The sequence below is a fragment of the Callorhinus ursinus genome, unplaced genomic scaffold (genome assembly GCF_003265705.2).
Source record: "Callorhinus ursinus isolate GAN/ISIS: 27379988/994484 unplaced genomic scaffold, GSC_fseal_2.0 scaffold72, whole genome shotgun sequence".
NCBI classification, from domain to species: Eukaryota; Metazoa; Chordata; class Mammalia; order Carnivora; family Otariidae; genus Callorhinus; species Callorhinus ursinus.
This window is the reverse complement of record NW_027397134.1, coordinates 1,310,665-1,326,381: the sequence shown is the minus strand read 5'-3', so window position 1 is coordinate 1,326,381 and position 15,717 is coordinate 1,310,665. Positions and strand designations below refer to the sequence as shown.

At 41.0% G+C, this 15,717-nt stretch overlaps 1 protein-coding gene across 2 annotated transcripts in view; it reads right to left on the bottom strand.

Moving 5' to 3' along the window:
• Positions 1-15,716, bottom strand: part of SRRD (SRR1 domain containing) — a 31,876-nt gene extending 16,160 nt beyond the window's left edge. Inside the window, exon 1 of one of the 2 annotated variants that reach the window (XM_025858072.2) lies at positions 15,528-15,716. In XM_025858072.2, the coding sequence (XP_025713857.1) occupies positions 15,528-15,685 (158 nt within the window). In that variant the 5' untranslated portion in view covers positions 15,686-15,716. The remainder of the gene's footprint in view (positions 1-15,527) is intronic. The other variant, XM_025858071.2, reaches the window with a different exon arrangement.
• Position 15,717: the final 1 nt, after the last annotated feature.

Below are 15,717 nucleotides of genomic sequence, written 5' to 3'. Positions count from 1 at the left end.
GTCCAGTGCCTTATGACCAAGGAGCCAAGAATATACAGGCGGAAGGAACAGTCTCTTTAATAAATGGTGCTGAGAAAACTGGACAGTCACATGCAAAAGAATGAAACTGCACCAGTATCTTACACCATACACAAAAATTAACTCAAAATGGATTCAAGGCTTGAATATAAGACCTGAAACCATCAAACTCTTAGCAGAAAACATAGGGGAAAAGCGACTTGACACAGGTCTTGGTAGTGATTTTTTTAACCTGATACCAAAAGTAAAAGCAATAAAGAAAAGTATGGGACTACATCAAACTAAAAAGCTTCCAAACAGCAAAGGAAACCATCAACAAAATAAAAACGCAACCTACTGTATGGGAAAACACTTGCAAATCATGTATCTGATAAAGGGTTAATATCCAAAATACAAAGAACTCATGCAAACAGCAAAACAAAGCAAAACCAAACCAAAAAACAACAAAAAACCCACACAAACAATAATTTAAAAATGGGCAGATCCAAATAGACATTTTTCTAAAGAAGACATACAGATGGTCAACTCGAACATGAGAAGATGCTCAACGTCATTAATCATCAGGGAAATGCAAATCAAAAGCACAATGAGACACCACTTCACACCTGTTAGAATGGCCATTATCAAAAAGATAAGAAATAACAAGTGTTGTTGAAGATGTGGAGAAGAGGAAAACCCTTGTGCACTGCTAGTGGGAGTGTAAATTGGTGCAGCCACTATGGAAAACAGTATAGAAGTTCCTCAAAAAAATTAAAAATAGAACGACCAGGTGATCCAGCAATTCCCCTTCTATTTATCTGAGGAAAATGAGAACACTAACTCAAAACGGTGTATGCACCCCTTTGTTCACTGCAGGGTTATTTACAACAATGAAAATAATAGAAACAACCTAAGTGCCCACCAGTGGATGAAGGGATAAAGAAATTGTGGTAGATACACACAATGGAATACTACTCAGCCATAATAAGAATGAAATCTTTCCATTTCCAACATGGATGGACCTTGAAGGCATTATGCTAAGTAAGTAAAAGAGGCCAAACTGAGAAAGACAAATACCATAACCCACTTAGACGTGGAACCTTAAAACAAACAAAACAAAAACAAAAAACTGAGCCCATAGATAGAACAGATGGGTGACTGCCAGAGGTAGGGGGTTGGAGGTGGGAGAAATGGGTGAAGGGATCAAAAGTAAAAAGAAAATAAGCCCAATTATAGCATCTTTTTTTTTTTTTAATTAAGTCAGCTGTACCCCCAACGTGGCTCAAACTCATAACCCTGAGATCAAGAGTCACATGCTCCACTGACAGAGCCAGCCAGGTGCCCTGAATACTAGCATCTTCCGATGCTCAGTGTTCTGAGAAAGGCTAAAGTAATTTAATCTATGATATTCTGAGGGATATGTATATATTTGGTAAACTTAAAAAAGAAAGAACAGACTTCAGAGTCACACACTCAGGTCTGTATCTGGTTCTAATATTTACTATGACATTGAGCGAGTTACTTCTTTTTTTAAAATTTGATTTATTTATTTGACAGAGAGAGCAAGAGCGAGCGAGCACAAGCAGGGGGAGGGATAGAGGGAGAGGGAAAAACAGACTCTCCGCTGAGCAGGGAGCCCGACATGGGGCTCCTGGGATATGACCTGAGCCGAAGACAGATGCTTCAATGCCTGAGCCACCCAGGTGCCCCTACTTAGCCTCTTTTGTGCCTTGTTTCCCCAACTCCAAGGATAATACGAATATTTACTTCTAGCATAGCTTTTATTTTTAAAAGTTTTTAAGAATAGTTTTTAGAATTAAATGAGATAGAGGTCACTTAGAATAGTAGCTACAACAGTAAGCCCTCAATAGATACTACTTTTTAAAAAAAAATCTTATTCTGGGGGCGCCTGGGTCGCTCAGGCAGTTAAGCAGCTGACTCTTGATTTCGGCTCAGGTCATGATCCCAAGGTCCTGGGACAGAGCCCCGCATCAGGCTCTGCGCTCAGCAGGGAGTCTGCTTGAGGATTCACTCTCTCCCTCTGCCCCTGCCCCTCCCCTCTCTAGCATATGTGTGTGCACACTCTCTCTCTAAAACAAATAATTATGTCTTAAAAAAAATCTTATCCTGAACATTTGGCTGTTGCATAATCATGAGCATTATAACTTTTCATATTTGGGCATTATCTATAGTTTACAAAGCAGTTTTATACACATTCTCTTATTTGAGTCACTGATATGGTCCTGGGAGAAGAATTTATTGTTTCTATTTTATAGAGAAAAAAAAAAAACAGACTTAGAGAAGGGGTGTATTTTGTTCAAGGCATCAGAGCTAACAAATGATCTTCTGATTCTCAGTCCAGTGGAGGAGAAAAAAAAATCAAAACACTGTAACAAGAGCCAAAGAAGGGCATGACATAATGATAAAGGAATCAATCCAATAAGAGGATGCAATATTTGTAAATATTTACCCACCCAACAGAGGAGTAACTAAATATGTAGAGCATATATGAACAAACCTCAAAGGAGAAATCAGCAGCAATACTGTGGGGGACTTTCATACCTCACTTATATCAATGGAATCATCAGCCTCAACACAGCCTCAATTACAACAAGGTAATTAGAGGGACTTAACAGATACATACAGAAGCCTCCGTCCAAAAGTAGCACATGGGATACACTCCTCTCAAGTGCACACAGAACACTCTCCAAGCTAGACCATACGTTAGGCCACAAAACAAATCAATAAATTCAAGAAGCCTAGAATTTTCCAAAATGAAGACTGAAATCAAATCAAGCATCTTTTCCAACCACAGTGGTATGGAATGAGAAATCAATTACAAGAAGAAAACTGGAAATTCACAAACATGCAGATTAAACAACATGATACTGAACAACCAATGGGTCCATGAACAAATCCAAAGAGAAACCAAGAAATACTTTGAGACAAATTAAAATGGAATACCGCATAGCAAAGTTTATGGAATGCAGCAAAAGGGGTTCCAAGAATGGGGAACCTGACTGGCTTAGATGGTGAAGCGTTATGACTCTTGATCTTGTGGCTGAGTTTGAGCCCCACATTGGGCATAGAACTCACTTTATTATTTTTTTTTAAAGATTTCATTTATTTGAGAGAGAGAGAGAGACTGAGTACAAGCAGGGGGAGTGGCAGGCAGAGGGAGAGGGAGTAGCAGGCTTCCCACTGAGCAGGGAGCCCAATGCAGGGCTCAATACCAGGACCCTAACATCATGACTTGAGCTGAAGGCAAAGGCTTAACCAACTGAGCCACCCAGGCGGCCCTAGAACTTACTTTTAAAAAAAAGTGGTTCTAAGAGGGAAGTTTATAGTGACACAGGCCTAACTCAAGAAACAAGAAACATCTTGTTAAATAAGCAACCTAACTTTATATCCCAAGGAAACAGAAAAAGAACAAAGGAAGCCCAAAGTTAGTAGAAGAAAGTAACATATCAGAACAGAAATAAACAAAATACAGACTAAAAAGACAATAGATAAAAAAAAGACAATAGAAAGATCAACAAAAGAGCTGGTTCTTTGAAAAGAACAAAGCTGATAAATTTTCAGCTAGACTCAAGGTAAAAAAAAGAATGAGGACTCATAATCAGAAATGAAAGAGATGATCCCACTGATACCGTAGATATACAAAGGCTCATGAGACTACTACAAACAATTACACCCCAACAAGTTCAACAATCTAGAAAAAAAAGGATAAATTCCCAGAAACATACAACCTTCCAAGACTGAATCATGAAGAGACAGAAATTCTGAACAGACCAATTACCAGTAAGGAGATTAAATGAGTAATCAAAAACCTCTCAACAAACAGAAGTCCAGGACCAGACGGCTTCACTGGTGATTTCTACCAAATATTCAAAGAAAAATGAATACCAATCCTTCTCAAACTTTTCCACAAAAACAAGAGGAAGGAATGCTTCCCACCTCATTTTAGGAGGCCAGCGTTGCCCTTATCAAAACCTGCCAAGATGCCACAAGAAAGAAAATTACAGACCAGTATCTGTGATGAACATAGATATAAAAATCCTCAACAAAGTATCAGCAAACCAAATTCAACAATACAGTAAGAGGTATGATCAAGTAAGATTTCTTTCAGGGATGCAAAGGTGGTTCAACATCCACAAATCAAAGTAATATGCCACATTAACAAAATGAAGGATAAAAACCATACGGCCATCTCAACAGACGCAGAAAAAGCATTCGACAAAATTCAATACCCATTTTGATAAAAGCTCTCAACAAAGCAGGTATACAGAGAACATAACTCAACATAATAAAGGCCACACATGACAACAAATGCGAGGGGGAATACAAAGAACAGAGAAGGAAACAAACTATAAGAGACTCTTGATGACAGAAAACAAACTGAGTGTCGACAGAGGGGCGCTGGGGGGGTGGACTAGCTGGGTGATGGGGATTAAGGAGGGCACGTGTTATGAGCATTGGGTGTTGTATGCAAGTGATGAATCACTGAATTCTCTTGAAACCAATATTGCACTGTATGTTAACTAACTAAAATTTAAATAAAAATTTGAAGAGAAGAAAAAAAAAAGAAAATCCAAAAGGACAATACATTTACAGCAATGTCTGTAGTGACTGAAAAAAAAAAAAAGAACATGTATTAAGTGGACCGACAGTTCAAACCCACGTTGGCCAAGGGTCAACTGTAGTACTGAAATCCTAGGCAGACCAATTACACAAGAAAAATAAATAAATAAAAGGCATCCAAATTGGAAAGGAAGAAGTAAAGGTCACTACTTTCAGATGACATGATATTATATGTAGAAAACCCTAAAGACAACAGCAAAAAACTATTAAACAAATTCAGTAAAATTGCAGGATAAAAAATACATAAAAATCTGCTGCATATTTTTTAAATTTTTTATTGTTATGTTAATCACCATACATTACATCATTAGCTCTTGATGTAGTGTTCCATGACTCATTGTTTGTGCATAACACCCAGTGCTCCATGCAGAACGTGCCCTCTTTAATACCCATCACCAGGCTAACCCACCCCCCACCCTCCTCCCCTCTAGAACCCTCAGTTTGTTTTTCAGAGTCCATCGTCTCTCATGGTTTGTCTCCCCCTCTGACTTACTCCCCTTCATTCTTCCCCTCCTGCTATCTTCTTCTTTTTCTTTTTTCTTAACATATGTTGCATTATTTGTTTCAGAAGTACAGATCTGTGATTCAACAGTCTTGCACAATTCACAGCGCTCACCATAGCACATACCCTCCCCAATGTCTGTAACCCAGCCACCCCACCCCTCCCACCCCCCACCACTCCAGCAACACTCAGTTTCTTTCCTGAGAATAAGAATTCCTCATATCAGTGAGGTCATCTGATACATGTCTTTCTCTGACTGACTTATTTCACTCAGCATAACACCATCCAGTTCCATCCACGTCGTTGCAAATGGCAAGATCTCATTCCTTTTGATGGCTGCATAGTATTCCATTGTGTATATATACCACTCTTCTTTATCCATTCATCTGTCGATGGACATCTTGGTTCTTTCCACAGTTTGGCTATTGTGGACACTGCTGCTATAAACATTGGGGTACACGTACCCCTTCGGATCCCTACATTTGTATCTTTGGGGTAAATACCCAGTAGTGCAATTGCTGGATCGTATGGTAGCTCTGTTTTCAACTGTTTGAGGAACCTCCATACTGTTTTCCAGAGCTGTTGCACCAGCTTGTATTCCCACCGACAGTGTAGGAGGATTCCCCTTTCTCTGCATCCCCGCCAACATCTGCCGTTTCCTGACTTGTTAATTTTAGCCATTCTGACTGGTGTGAGGTGGTATCTCATGGAGGTTTTGATTTGGATTTCCCTGATGCCGAGCGATGTTGAGCATATTTTCATGTGTCTGTTGGCCATTTGGATGTCTTCTTTGGAAAAATGTCTGTTCGTGTCTTCTGCCCATTTCTTGATTGGATTATTGTTCTTTGGATGTTGAGTTTGATAAGTTCCTTATAGATTTTGGATACTAGCCCTTTATCTGATATGTCATTTGCAAATATTTTCTCCCATTCTGTCGGTTGTCTTTTGGTTTTGTGGACTGTTTCTTTTGCTGTGCAAAAGCTTTTGATCTTGATGAAATCCCAATAGTTCATTTTTGCCCTTGCTTCCCTTGCCTTTGGCGATGTTTCTAGGAAGAAGTTGCTGTGGCTGAGGTCGAGGAGGTTGCTACCTGTGTTCTCCCTTAGGATTTTGATGGACTCCTGTCTCATGTTTAGGTCTTTCAACCATTTGGAGTCTATTTTTGTGTGTGGTGTAAGGAAATGGTCCAGTTTCATTCTTCTGCATGTGGCTGTCCAATTTTCCCAACATCATTTGTTGAAGAGACTTTTTTCCATTGGACATTCTTTCCTGCTTTGTCAAAGATGAGTTGACCATAGAGTTGAGCGTCCATTTCTGGGCTCTCGATTCTGTTCCATTGATCTATGTGTCTGTTTTTGTGCCAGTACCATACTGTCTTGATGATGACAGCTTTGTAACAGAGCTGGAAGTCCGGAATTGTGATGCCGCCAGCTTTGCTTTTCTTTTTCAAGATTCCTCTGGCTATTCGGGGTCTCTTCTGGTTCCATACAAATTTTAGGATTATTTGTTCCATGTCTTTGAAAAAAGTGGATGGTATTTTGATGGGGATTGCGTTGAATGTGTAGATTGCTCTAGGTAGCATTGACATCTTCACAATGTTTGTTCTTCCAATCCATGAGCATGGAACGTTTTTCCATTTCTTTGAGTCTTCTTCAATTTCTTTCATGAGTATTTTATAGTTTTCTGAGTACAGATCCTTTGCCTCTTTGGTTAGATTTATTCCTAGGTATCTTATGGTTTTGGGTGCCATTGTAAATGGGATCGACTCCTTGATTTGTCTCTCTTCTGTCTTGTTGTTGGTGTATAGGAATGCCACTGATTTCTGTGCATTGATTTTATATCCTGCCACTTTACTGAATTCCTGTAGGAGTTCTAGCAGTTTTGGGGTGGAGTCTTTTGGGTTTTCCACATACAGTATCATATCATCTGCAAAGAGTGAGAGTTTGACTTCCTCTTTGCCGATTTGGATGCCTTTGATTTCTTTTTGTTGTCTGATTGCTGTGGCTAGGACTTCTAAGACTATGTTGAATAGCAGTGGTGAGAGTGGACATCCCTGTCACGCTCCTGACCTTAGGGGAAAAGCTCTCAGCTTTTCCCCATTGAGAATGATATTTGCTGTAGGTTTTTCGTAGATGGCTTTTATGATATTGAGGTATGGACCCTCCATCCCTATACTCTGAAGAGTTTTGATCAAGAAGGAGGCTGTACTTTGTCAAATGCTTTTTCTGCATCAATTGAGAGGATCATATGATTCTTGTTCTTTCTTTTGTTAATGTATTGTATCACGTTGATTGATTTGCGGATGTTGAACCAGCCTTGCAGCCCAGGGATAAATCCCACTTGGTCATGGTGAATAATCCTTTCAATGTACTGTTGGATCCTATTGGCTAGCATTTTGGTGAGAATTTTTGCATCCATGTTCATCAAGGATATTGGTCTGTAATTCTCCTTTTTGATGGGGTCTTTGTCTGGTTTGGGGATCAAGGTAATGGTGGACTCATAAAATGAGTTTGGAAGTTTTCCTTCCATTTCTATTTTTTGGAACAGTTTCAGGAGAATAGGTATTAATTATTCTTTAAATGTCTGATAGAATTCCCTTGGGAAGCCATCTGGCCCTGGGCTTTTGTTTGTTGGGAGATTTTTGTTGACTGCTTCAATTTCCTTAGTGGTTATAGGTCTATTCATGTTTCTATTTCTTCCTTGTTCAATTTTGGTAGTTGATACATCTCTAGGAATGCACCCATTTCTTCCAGGTTATCTAATTTGCTAGCATAGAGTTGCTCATAATATGTTCTTATAATTGTTTGTATTTCTTTGGTGTTGGTTGTGATCTCTCCTCTTTCATTCATGATTTTGTTGATTTGGGTCATTTCTCTTTTCTTTTTGATAAGTGTGGCCAGGGGTTTATCAATCTTGTGAATTCTTTCAAAGAACCAGCTCCTAGTTTCGTTGATCTGTTCTACTGTTCTTTTGGTTTCTCTTTCATTGATTTCTGCTCTGATCTCTATTATTTCTCTTCTCCTGCTGGGTTTAGGCTTTCTTTGCTGTTCTTTCTCCAGCTCCATTAGGTGTAGGGTTAGGTTGTGTATTTGAGACCTTTCTTGTTTCTTGAGAAAGGCTTGTATTGCTATATACTTTCCTCTCAGGACTGCCTTTGCTATATCCCAAAGATTTTGGACAGTTGTGTTTTCATTTTCATTGGTTTCCATGAATTTTTTTAATTCTTCTTTAATTGCCTGGTTGACCCATTCATTCCTTAGTAGGATGCTCTTTAGCCTCCATGTATGAGTTCTTTCCGACTTTCCTCTTGTGACTGAGTTCTAGTTTCAAAGCATTGTGGTCTGAAAATATGCAGGGAATAACCCCAATCTTTTGGTGTCGGCTGAGATGTGATTTGTGCCCTAGTATGTGATCAGTTCTGGAGAATGTTCCATGGGCACTAGAGAAGAATGTGTATTCCGTTGCTTTGGGATGGAATGTTCTGAATATGTCTGTGAAGTCCATTTGGTCCAGTGTGTCATTTAAAGTCTTTATTTCCTTGTTGATCTTTTGCTTAGATGAGCTGTCCATTTGAGTCAGGGGGGTGTTAAAGTCCCCCACTATTATTGTATTGTTGTCAATGTGTTTCTTTGCTTTTGTTATTAATTGCCTTATATAATTGGCTGCTCCCATGTTCGGGGCATAGATATTTACAATTGTTAGATCTTCTTGTTGGATAGACCCTTTAAGTAGGATATAGTGTCTTTCCTCATCTCTTATTACAGTCTTTGTTTTAAAATCTAATTTGTCTGATATAAGGATTGCCACCCCAGCTTTCTTTTGGTGTCCATTCGCATGGTAAATGGTTTTCCACCTCCTCACTTTCAATCTGGGGGTGTCTTTGGGTCTAAAATGAGTCTCTTGCAGGCAGCATATCGATGGGTCTTGTTTTTTAATCCAATCTGATAGCCTGTGTCTTTTGATTGGGGCATTGAGCCCATTTAGACTCAGGGTAACTATTGAAAGGTATGAATTTAGTGCCATTGTATGGCCTGTAAGGTGACTGTTACTGTATATTGTCTCTGTTCCTTTCTGATCTATGTTGCTTTTAGGGTCTCTCTTTGCTTAGAGGACCCCTTTCAGTATTTCTTGGAGGGCTGGTTTCGTGTTTGCAAATTCCTTTAGTTTTTGTTTGTCCTGGAAGCTTTTTATCTCTCCTTCAATTTTCAATGAGAGCCTAGCTGGATATAGTATTCTTGGCTGCATATTTTTCTCGTTTAGTGCTCTGAAGATACCATGCCAGTCCTTTCTGGCCTGCCCGGTCTCTGTGGATAGGTCTGTTGCCAATCTAATATTTGTACCATTGTAGGTTACATATCTCTTCTCCTGAGCTGCTTTCAGGATTTTCTCTTTGTCTCTGAGACTCGTAAGTTTTACTATTAGATGTCGGGGTGTTGACCTATTTTTATTGATTTTGAGAGGGGTTCTCTGTGCCTCCTGGATTTTGATGCCTGTTTCTTTCCTCACATTAGGGAAGTTCTCTATTATTTGCTCCAATATACCTTCTGCCCCTCTCTCTCTTTCTTCTTCTGGGATCCCAATTATTCTAATGTTTCGTCTTATATCGCTTATCTCTCGAATTCTGCCCTCGTGATCCTGTAGTTGTTTCTCTCTCTTTTTCTCAGCCTCTTTATTTTCCATCATTTGGTCTTCTATATCGCTGATTCTCTCTTCTGCCTCATTTATCCTAGCAGTTAGTGCCCCCATTTTTGATTGCACCTCATTAATGGCCTTTTTGATTTCGACTTGGTTAGATTTTAGTTCTTTTATTTCTCCAGAAAGGGTTTCTCTAATAAATTCTGTGCTTTTTTCAAGCCCAGCTAGTATCTTTCAAGTCATGATTCTGAACTCTAGGTCCGACATCGTACTAATGTCCGTATTGAGTAGGTCCCTGGCTGACGGTACTATCTGTTGTTCTTTTTGCTGAGGTGATTTTTTTCGTCTTGTCATTTTGTCCAGAGGAGAATAGATGAATGAGAGAACAAAATGCTAACAGGTTAACAACGTCCCCAGCAAATATACTGTATACAAATCAGAAAAGACCTGAAACCAGGGGAAAAGAAAGGGAAAGAAAGAAAAAAGAAAGAGAAAGAAAAAAAAAAGAAAAAGATAAAAACAAAATCAACAATACAAAAAAACCAGAATATGATCATATATGATCAGGCTAGTGCATAGATCAGTGCCACACACTAGATTTTGGGCATATTTTGGTCTGTAGAAGAAAGTGCCTCCTAAAATTTTAAAGAAAGAAAGACATATATGTACAAAATAAGGGTTGATACAATGAAGGGATGGAAGATGACTGTAAAGATGAAAATTATAAAAGATTTTGTAAAAGGAATTGATAAGAAGTTGTTTGAAAAAAGAAAAGATTAAAAAAAAAAAGAAAAAGAAAAACGAAAAAAAAAGGGAGAGAATGTGATCAGGCAGGAGACTAGAACAAAGCCATACAGTAGTGATTTAGGGTATATTTTGATCTGCTAGAAGAAACTGTATCTCAAAATTTTAAAGAGAGAACAACTTATACATATATATATGCCAAAAATAAGGGTTACTACTATGAAGGGATAAAATATGACTCTAAAAATGAAAAATAAAAAATGTTTTTTTTAAAAAAAGGGATCGATAAGACGTTAGTTGAAAAAGGGAAAAAGAAAAATTTAAAAAAACAGTTAAAAAATTAACTTTGAAAAACTAATAATTATGGTAAAAAAAAGTCATGAATTCTATGTGCAGTATTCCCCTAGCGCTGGAGTCCTCCTGTTCTCCTTGATCGGTAAACTTGGTCTTGGCTTGGTGGCTGTTCGTGCTGATCTTCTGGGGGAGGGGCCTGTTGCCTTGGTTCCCAAATGTCTTTGTCGGAGGTGGAATTGCCCTGCCCTTGTCGGTCTGGGCTAAGCAAACTGCTCGGGTTTGCTCTCAGGAGCTTTTGTTCCCTGCAAGCTCTGGTACAGCTTTGGAGGACCAGGGTGAAAATGGTGGCCTCCCAATCTCCACTTGGAAGAGCTGAGAACTCGGGGCCCCGCTCCTCAGTGCGCCCCCAGAGAAAAGCAGTCACTCCCATCTCCCTGGTCTCCGGCCACAGTCCGTGCTCACCCGGCCTGTGACCAAGTGTTTCTATCTCTGGCACCCGACCCTGTGTGGAGTCTCCAAACAGAGCAGATCCCTGCGGTGCGCTTCTGTGCCGCTCCTCCTGGGGGAGGGAGGGGAGTCTCCCCGGATCTGCTGCTTGTTGGGTCCCCGCTGGAGGAGCAGTGGCCCGACTGGGCCGCGGATCACAGTTTATGGCCACCCCAAGCTGAGAGACCGTGCCTCGGCTCCATCTCTGCAGCCGGCTTTCCCGCTCCAATACCTGGGAGCTCTGCTGCATTCAGGCACCCCCAGTCTTTCTGTGACCCCGAGGGTCCCGAGACCACACTGTCCCGGGAGGATTCCACCCCCCACTTAGCCACTGGAGCGACGTCCCTCAGCGGAGCCGACTTCTAAAAGTTCCGATTTTGTGCTCCGCGGCTCTAGCACTTGCCAGAAGCGGCCGATGGAGGCCCCCTCCCTGCCGTCTATCCTCCCGAATATCGCCTCAGATTCACTTCTCCGCACGTCCTTCCTTCCAGTAAGTGGTCGCTTCTCTGTTCAGATAGTTGTTGCTACTCTCTTCTTCGGTCTCCTGTTGAGTTCGTATGTGTTCAGAATGGTTTGATCCCTATTCAGCTGAATTCCTGAGACCAGACGAAATCCAGGTCTCCTACTCCTCCACCATCGTGCTCCGCCCCCGACACTATTTCAAATCTGTTGCATTTTTATACACTAATAATGAACTATCAGAAAAATAAATTTAAAAAACAATCATGTTTACAACTGCATCCAAAAACCCAAAATAGGGGTGCCTGGGTGGCTCAGTCGTTAAGTGTCTGCCTTCGGCTCAGGTCATGATCCCAGGGTCCTGGGTTCGAGCCCCACATCGGGGCTCCCTGCTAGGCGGGAAGCCTGTTTCTCCCTCTCCCACTCCCTCTGCTCGTGTTCCCTCTCTCGCTGTGTCTCTCTCTGTCAAATAAATAAAATCTAAAAAAAAAAACAAAAGAAAACCCAAAATATTTAGAGATCAATTTAACCAAGGAGGTGAAAGCCTATATACTGAAAAGTATAAGTTAAAGAAAGAAACTGAAGACAACACAAATAAATGGAAAGACATTCCATGCTCATGGATTAGAAGAACTAATAGTGTTAAAATGTCTATACTACCCAAAGCCATCTCCAGATTCAATGCAATTCCTATCAAATTTCCAATGACATTTTTCACAGACATAAGGCAAAGAATCCTTAAAATTTGTATGGAACCACAAAAGACTCTGAATAACCAAAGCAATCTTAAGACAGAACAAAGCTGGAGGCATCAGGCTCCCTGGTTTCAAACTCTATTACAAAGCTATAGTGATCACTGGCATACTGGCATACAAAAGACACAGATCACCAGCACTGAAGAGAGAGCCCAGAAGGAAACCCACACCTCTATGGTCCAGTACCTTATGAGCAAGGAGCCAAGAATAAACAAGGGGGAAAGAACAGTCTCTTTAGTAAACGGTTCTCAGAAAACTGGACAGTCACATGCAAAAGAATGAAACTGTACCACTATCTTACACTATAGACAAAAATTAACTCAAAATGGATTGAAGACTTGAATGTAAGACCTGAAACCATAAAACTCTTAGCAGAAAAATCAGGGGAAAAGCTGCTTGACATAGGTCCTGGCAGGGATTTTTTGGATCACACTCCAAAAGCAAAGGCAACAAAATCAAAAATAAATAAGTGAAACTAATCAAACTAAAAAGCTCCTGCCCAGCAAAGAAAATCACCAACAAAATAAATAGGCAACCTACCACCTGGGAGAAAAGATTTGCAGATCACAGATCTGATAAAAGGTTAATATCCAAAATATATAAAGAACTCATACAACTCAATAACAACAAAAAACAATGTGATCAAAAAGTGGAAGGATTATCCAAATGGACATTACCCAGAGAAGACACACAGAGAGACAACAGGTATGTGAAAAGATGCTCAACATCATTACTCATCAGGGAAATGACAAAAAAAAAAAAAAAAAAAAAAAAAAAAAACTCAACAAAAAACAAAAAACATCAATGGGATATCACCTCACACTGGTTAGAAGGGTTAGTATCAAAAAGGCGAGAAATAACAAACATTAGCAAGGAGGTGGAAGGAAGGGAACCCTGGTGCACTGTTGGTGGGAACAGTAAGTAGGTGCAACCACTGTAGAAAACAGTATGGAGGCTCCTCAAAAAATTAAAAGTAGAACGACCCTACAATCCAGCAATTTCTCTTCTGGTCATTTATCCAAAAAAACCAAAAACACCTATTTGAAAAGATATATGAACCCCCATGTTCATTGCAGTATTATTTATAATAGCTAAGATAGGAAGACAACATATGTGTCATGGAGGGATGAATCGATAAAGAAGATGTGGTGCAGGGCGCCTGGGTGGCTCAGTTGGTTAAGCGACTGCCTTCGGCTCAGGTCATGATCCTGGAGTCCCGGGATCGAGTCCCACATCGGGCTCCCTGCTCAGCAGAGAGTCTGCTTCTCCCTCTGACCCTCGCCCCTCTCATGCTCTCTATCTCATTCTCTCTCTCAAATAAATAAATAAAATCTTAAAAAAAAAAGATGTGGTATATGTATATAAAGTGAAATACTATTCAGCCATAATAAAGAACGAAATCTTTCTGTTTGCAACAACATGGATGGACCCCGAGGGCATGATGCTAAGTGAAAGAAGTCAAAGACAAATGTATGACATCACTTTTACACAGAATCTAAAAAACCAAAAAACTGAGCTTAAAGATATAGCCAACAGACTGGTGATTGACGGGCAGGGGGATGGGTGTGAAATGGGTGACAGAGGTCAAAAGGTACAAACTTACAGGTATAAAATAAGTAAGTCACAGGATGTAACGTACAACATGGTGACTATAGTTAATAACACTGTATTGCAAACTTAGAATTTGCTAAGAGAGTACTCTTAAAAGTTAAAAGAAAAAAGTTTTGTAAAACAAGACAAAACTGGATTTAAACAGATAAGCCATACACCATTACTCAGGGGACTCAGAAAGTACAGAGAACTGCAAAAATCTGCGCGGGAGGCTGCCCTCATATTCCTCGCAGAGGCTAAAGGAGAGCTTTGTACACTGGTGAGCGCATGCACAGAACAGCATGTAAAGTGCTGGGCTCCTCTCTACTCAGAGCAGTGGGCACTGCATCACACTTAGGGGTACAGGAAGAAGCAGGGGGTTCCTGGGGGATCCTGAAGAAGTGGAGGAAGAATAACAATGCAGGGTGTACAGAAAGTGCCTTACGGGTTTTCCAAATCCCTGGGCACGTACCATCTCATAGGTGTCTTTTGAGATCCTACAAAAAGTTGCTGCAGCCAACTTCTTTAATTCAGTGGTAACCTCTGAGTCATCACTGTCTCTTGACCCTAATTCTGGGGGAGAGGAGCACATAAAATTGGTCTAATTTCTCTCAGTTGGGATGGTCCTTCAGGGGTTGATCGGAATCACTAACAAACGCTGTTACTTACTGCGCCTTTAAAGGACTGCAAATGAATAAAGACAATAGTAACAAAAATAGGTAACATTTATTCCTCTGTTCTATTCTAAGCTGTACGGTGCAGAGTCAAGCATGGAGGCATGGGGGTCTGAGATAAGCCCCAATCATGGAGAGCTTTGAAGCACAGGTTTTGGAGCGGCAAAGACAAGGGCTTGAAATCTGGTTCCAAACATTATCTGTGTCTCTAAGACTCAGAGACCTATCAGGATCCTAGCTGACTGAGACGCTCAAACTGATGGTGTAGAATGCTTAAGCCAGTGGCAGGCACACAGCAGCTCCTCAATTAACTCACGATGATAATCATGAGGATGACAATCACGTTGGTGTTCCTTCCCTGGCGCCAGCAATAACAATAACCAATGCTGGCATAATATTAATCCCAAACGCTGGTACTGTGCTCACCCCACGCCAGGAACCGTGGGTTACATTTCCTTTGGCAGTCGGTTACATTAACTAATTCACTAAATCCTCAAAACAAGCCTACAGAGGTACTGTTTCCAGGTCCACCTCTCAGATGAGAAAACCGAGGCACCGAGGTTACATACCTTACCCAAGGCCACGCAGCTGGAAGTGCAATAAAAGGAACGACCACCTTTACTAAGATGCAGTCTGTAATAAGCTCCTTACCTCCCTTAAATACGCACAATAACCCTAAGGGTTTGCGGTTCCGCCCACTTTACAGATGCCCAGACTGAGGCTCGGTCCCAGGGCCAAGCCCGCACTCACCCAGCCTCCCGGATGCGACGAAGCACGACTCCGCAGTCCGCCTGGGGCTCGCCCTCCGGGCCCCGGGCCGGTGCCTCCCTCCCCCGTGGACGCCGCGCGGCAGAGCACCTTCTCCTCCGCGGACCCACAGCCTGCCAGGGTTCCGACGCCGCTGCCATGACCCTCTGACGTCACCGGCGCGCCGCCTGAC